Genomic DNA, 5,745 nt, shown 5'->3' on the forward strand with positions numbered 1-5,745 from the left:
ACCAGACCATACTGTCCACCAGGAGACAGACCAGACCATACTGTCCACCAGGAGACAGAGACCAGACTGTCCACCAGGAGACAGACCACACCATACTGTCCACCAGGAGACAGAGACCATACTGTCCACCAGGAGACAGACCACACCATACTGTCCACCAGGAGACAGAGACCATACTGTCCACCAGGAGACAGACCATACTGTCCACCAGGAGACATACCACACCATACTGTCCACCAGGAGACAGACCACACCATACTGTCCATCAGGAGACAGACCAGACCGTACTGTCTAACCGCATTCAACCAAAACGCAACTCTTCCGCTCTCTTCGCCCTCAGTGTTGTCTGTCAGGCTGATTACTTCTGCTTTCACTCACCTAATTTCTTTCATCATTGCTGGTAAAGAATCAGCTACAGCCGCCTGTAGAATATACCTTTGTTCTGAATTTAATGTGTTTTAATGTGTAAGTTTGGAAGTTTGTTTGTTGGAGCATAAATTTGTGCAACCTGTCAGTCCAGACTCGGTTAATTACAAATATCCAGATGTTTGAAGTACGATTTTTCAAGATATTGAATTCAAACAGTTTACAATGAAATTTCAGAAAACTTATAACTGCTAATGTTTGAATTTTTAGTTATTAAAATCTTCTGGTTAAACTATGTTTTACCGTTAAAGTTTTAATCAGGCACAGATTAGGACACCTTATTTTACGGCCCAATCTCCCGCCCTCGCAGGCTGTTGATCCTGATTGGTCAGAAGTGGTTAGAGGCGGGACTTAGACGCTGGCCTGTAAACCCACAGGTTCCGTTTTCCCTCAGATAAAGCAGCTAGTAATTATCTCGGTATTTTGGTGAAATTCCTTCAGTTTATATGAAATCACGGCCCACTTCACGGCGCGCACAGACACGGACACGCACGCGGACATGCGCAGAGCTGTGCGGGGTTCTATTTCCGGTCAGACCTGAGGAGTATAAGGGATTTTTAGTGAAGGGGCGTGTGTTAGCCACAGGAGGCTAGCTGCAGCAGCTAAATGTTTGATTCCACTGTGCTCATTAATTATTCATGAGGGCGCGGTGCTATTGGCGGAAGGACAGGAGGGGGCGGGGATTGTTTTAGAGGCGAAAGCTGTTTGGTTAAATTTTCATAAACAAGAGGAAGAGGAGGAGACACGGTGAGTTTGATCATCGTCTTCATCAGGCAGGTCTGCTGAGGTTCTGTCTCAGTTCAGTCCGGTTGTAGTGACTGGGTCTGAGGTTCTGGAGCTGGATCCAGATCTAACTAAACTTTGATAACTCCCGTCAGGAGATCTGCCATCTTCTCCATCTGCAGGCAGATTCAGGATCATTAAAACACGGAGAGTTAGGAGGAACTCTGAGTTTAATTATTATATTTATTCCATATTAATATGAGGCTCATGAACCTCAGATTTAACATTATTTTAGACAAACTGATCCGTTGCATACAGAGATGCCCAGAATGTTTCACATGTAAATGTGACCTGGAGAGGTCAGAGGTCACTCCTCCTGCAGCTCAGGGAGGAGAAGAGTCAGTGGAGGGCATGGAAACTTCAGTCTGCTGGAAAGAGATATGGGGAAAATAAATGAGAAATGATTAACTTATGACAAGATTAATTAATTTTTCTTTAAATACTTAGAAGAATATCATCATTAATGTTACAGGAGATACCAGAATAGTTTCCCAGTATTAAAATCTAAACAGTTTTTGCCTGGCATCTGATATTTCCTTATCTAAACTGTAGTTCAGGCAACATTCATGTTTAACTTCCTCAGAGGATTTAAACACAGTAGTTATCGCTATGGCAACCAGATATGGCCCAGCTGTTTGTTAGCTTGTCTCTGATTGGCTGTGCCACTGACTCCGCTCCCTCTCTCTGCAGATCTCTGATTGGCTGAGCCCTCTTCAGGATGTCTCTGGAAAAAGACCCGGTCAGACTAAACCCCGCCTTCCCTCCCCCTGTCAGCCTATCAGAGCAGCTGGATAAGCCCCACCCTCCCACCCATCCTAAAAATGGCCACCAGCTCCTCCTGCCCCCCCCTCCTCCTCCTGCAGCCAATCAGAGGATCGGGAAGAGGCGATTCTCTGTGGGCGTGGGCTTTAAAGGCGTGGCCAAACGCCGTCGCCGTGCCAACAGCGAGAGCCAGGCAGAGCCGGTGCTGCCGAGTCACTTCCTGTTGGGAGGGAACATCTTTGACCCGCTGAACCTGAACTCCCTGCTGGACGAGGAGGTCAACAGGTGGGGGAGGGGCAGCGGGGCAGTTTCAGGAGGTTCTAGTAGAGCAGGAGGCGATGGAGAACTAGGGTCTAATCAAAGTCCAGGGAGAGAATGTCCACAAGGTTCTAACCCTGAGTTTCTGTTAGCCTAGCTTAAATTAGCCTAGCCTAGCTTAGCATGGCTAGTGCTAGCTCAACAGACTGATGTTTCCATTGGCTGTCTGAACAAAGGTCAAAGGTTAACAAGCAGAACTTTGACCTAATGGCAGCTGATCATCTGGACCAGAACGCAGGTCTCTGGGTCCATCAGTAGAACTTATCCAGGCTCCATGACCGGGTCAAGCAGAACCGGCCCAAACTTTGCTGCCTCATGGGGGCTATGAAGAACCGGACGGGTTCTGGTTGGTTCTGATCGTTTGGGTTCCACCAGAGAATCCGATCGGTTCTGAGTTCAGGTTCTAGAAGGAAAAGATGCTTTCAGGAGCATCAAGGAAAGATCAGCTGCTGGTGGTTCTGGTTCTGGACCTGGTGGTTCTGGTTCTGGACCTGGTGGTTCTGGTCGACCATCATTAGTTCAGTCCCGTTGATGTCTCGTGGACAGCTCAGTGTTCTCCCTCCCCCCCTCAGGGCGACCAATCAGGAGACGCCGCGCTGCTCCCCCCTGCCGTCCCGCAGCAGAGACGCCGTGGAGATCCTGGTCCCCCGTGACGTCACCGACCCCCTGAACCTGAGGGGGGAGGACGGGGACGCTGCCGCCGTCCTGCTGTCCCCGCTGAAGTCCCGGAGGAGACACCGCTACCGACAGCATGGGGGCGGAGGGGAGAAGGAGGAGACGCCCGCCAGGCTGTTCCCGCCCTCAGCTGGACCCTCAGGTAACACCTGCTGCAGTTCCTCTGGGCTCCACTGAGGGCGCTGTCCTCTGGAGACGCTGTCCTCTGGAGACGCTGTCCTCTGGGGACGCTGTCCTCTAACGTGTCTCTCTTCCAGTTCCTGCGTCTCCTCTGTCCTGTGAGCTCAACACCTCCATCACCTGCCGGGACGATGTAGCTCCGCCCCCCATTCTGCCACGCAGACACACCCACCCCCCGCCTGGGAGCCGCCATCGCCGCACCGCCTCCACCAGGTCGGCTGACGGAAGCGTTACCGTGGAAACCACAAAGCTGCCAGCCAAGTTCCAGACGCCACTGGTGGGAGGGGCTAAAGCCAGCAGGTGGGTGTGGTGTAGAGCTGCGTTCTGATTGGTCAGTCTGTACAGACCTGCGTTCTGATTGGTCCGTGGGGTCATGTGACCTCCCTGTCTCCCCCTGCAGGTGTGGAGGTCCTGGCCTTGGCTCCGCCCCCACCTCAGAGAGGAAAAAGAACCACCAGCGCTATCAGCATGGGAACCACTGCCGTTACTATGGCTACCACGGTTTCTACGGCGACAGTCACGAGGGACGGGTGGGGGCGGAGCCTGACCCGCGGCTCCGCCTCCTAGAAGCCGAATGGTTCAGAGACCGGACGGTTCTAGACGTGGGCTGCGGCGCCGGTCACATGACCCTGGCCATCGCCAGGAGGTTTAACCCCGCCCACATCCTGGGGGTGGAGCTAGACGGGCGGCTGGTCCACGCTGCCAGGCAGAACGTCCGTCACTTCCTGTCACATGACCTGGTGGCAGCACACAGACAGGAAGTGATGCGGGCGGCGCCCCTCCTCCCCGTCTCCTTCAGGGTCAGTCGGGGTCCTCTCTCGGCTCCGCCCCTTCTGCCGCCATCATCATCCTCCTCCAGGTTCCCAGACAACGTCACCTTCATCCAGGTGAGTCTGTAGGCGTCCTCCGTACTGCCCGATGGAAAATACTGCCTGTTTACCTGTGGAGCATGTTGGTCCCACCTGTACTCCGTTAACATCCATGGTAACCTGTCCGACTCCGCCCACAGGGCGACTACGTGTCTGAGGGGGAGGCGTGGCCTGGGCGGGGCCAGTATGACGTCATCCTGGCTCTGGGCGTCACCAAGTGGGTGCAGCTGCAGTCGGGTGACCGGGGCGTGGTCCGGCTGTTCAGACGGGCCTATCAGAGCCTGGCGCCGGGCGGAACGCTGATCCTGGAGCCGCAGCCCTGGAGCGGCTACGCCCGCAGCAACAGGGTGAGGAGGGGGGAGACACCTGGTTCTGATGGGTCCAGAGGTTCTGACCTGGTTCTGATGGGTCCAGAGGTTCTGACCTGGTTCTGTTTGATCCCAGGACTCGATGCTGCGTCACTTCAGAACTCTGAGGCTCCGACCAGAACTATTCACCTCCCTGCTCACCGACACCATCGGCTTCATCTCCTACAGACCGCTCACACACACAGGTAACACACACACATCCAGCCAGCTGCTAGCTCCCCTGCAGTCTATACAGGTTGATCATCATTCTCGTTGATAATAAGTTATCATATTCATTCTATAACATGAGTGTCTCTGCGTTCCCTCTTTGGTTCCTCGCTACGGCTACATTAGCGTTGGCGTTAGCACAGCAGGCCTGAAGTCTCACTTACAATTCCTGGCTGAAATCTGGTTTTGTTTCTGGTCGTTCGTGATAAAAAACCCCAACTGCAAAGCTGAAGATGGCCGCCGCAGCGCTCTGTTTGCAGCAGTAAAGATGGCCGCCGCAGCGCTCTGTTTGCAGCAGTAAAGATGGCTGCCATCTCTGGATGGATTGTAAAGTTGTTGAGAGCGACAGCATGATCAGCAGGAAGCTGATTAACAGAAAACTAACAGCTAATAGCAGCAGCCTTTAGTGGAGTGCTGACTGCAGCCTCTGACCCGGTTCTGTTTGGATGTTGGACCAGGAGTGGTTGGTTGGGATGTGATGCGTTCACTGACTCAGACTGTTTTCATCCCTTTATTATTTTCAGGTGTTCATTTAGAGTCTTTCTTCTTCTGTTGCTGAATTCTGACACTTGTTGGATAAAATGTGACGTTCTGCCTCCAGACGTTTTGAGAAATATCGGATTTAGTTCCACATCTGGAAGAGGAACAGATCGGATTTATTGTTGGAAAGATCGGAATCGGCCGATCTGCGGAGGAAAAGTCGTATTTGGTTCAGATTCTCCTGCTGTGAACGTTAAACACTTCCTGTCAGACCAGCAGCAGCTGTATGTAAACTAATGACCCGTCGTTACCCAGCATGCAGCCAGAGTGAATATTGTGACATCACAGCATCTGAACAGTGAACCTCCTCTGATTGGTCGAGTCGCTCATGTGACCTCACCTGTTTCCTACCTGTTTCCAGGTAACCAGAGACCCATCTACCTGTTCCACAAGGGCTCCACCCACAGGAAGTGACATCACTGATGGATCTGCTTGGACAGCAGAGCCTCAGGAGGAAGTGATGTCAGACTGCACTGAGCATGCTCAGTGGGACCTTTTGGAGCGGTCAGGTGACCTCACTGTAATTGAATGTCAACAACAGACAGGAAGTGACTGATCTTTTCAAAATAAAACCTGATTCTTCTTGGTCTTTTTCATAATAAAGTGAGTTGAGCTGC

The 5,745-nt window shown here is 52.3% G+C and overlaps 1 protein-coding gene across 1 annotated transcript; it reads left to right on the forward strand.

Moving 5' to 3' along the window:
• The first annotated feature begins 776 nt into the window (after window positions 1-776).
• Window positions 777-5,745, forward strand: LOC103129601 (7SK snRNA methylphosphate capping enzyme-like). The gene is made up of 8 exons (XM_007540761.2): window positions 777-1,173; window positions 1,900-2,256; window positions 2,862-3,106; window positions 3,222-3,444; window positions 3,545-4,031; window positions 4,154-4,360; window positions 4,458-4,566; window positions 5,490-5,745. Exons 2-8 carry the CDS (start codon window positions 1,928-1,930, stop codon window positions 5,540-5,542), a joined length of 1,653 nt encoding a protein of 550 aa, XP_007540823.1. The 5' UTR covers window positions 777-1,173; window positions 1,900-1,927; the 3' UTR covers window positions 5,543-5,745.

Source organism: Poecilia formosa, unplaced genomic scaffold, assembly GCF_000485575.1.
Source record: "Poecilia formosa unplaced genomic scaffold, Poecilia_formosa-5.1.2 Scaffold560, whole genome shotgun sequence".
Lineage (NCBI taxonomy): Eukaryota > Metazoa > Chordata > Actinopteri > Cyprinodontiformes > Poeciliidae > Poecilia > Poecilia formosa.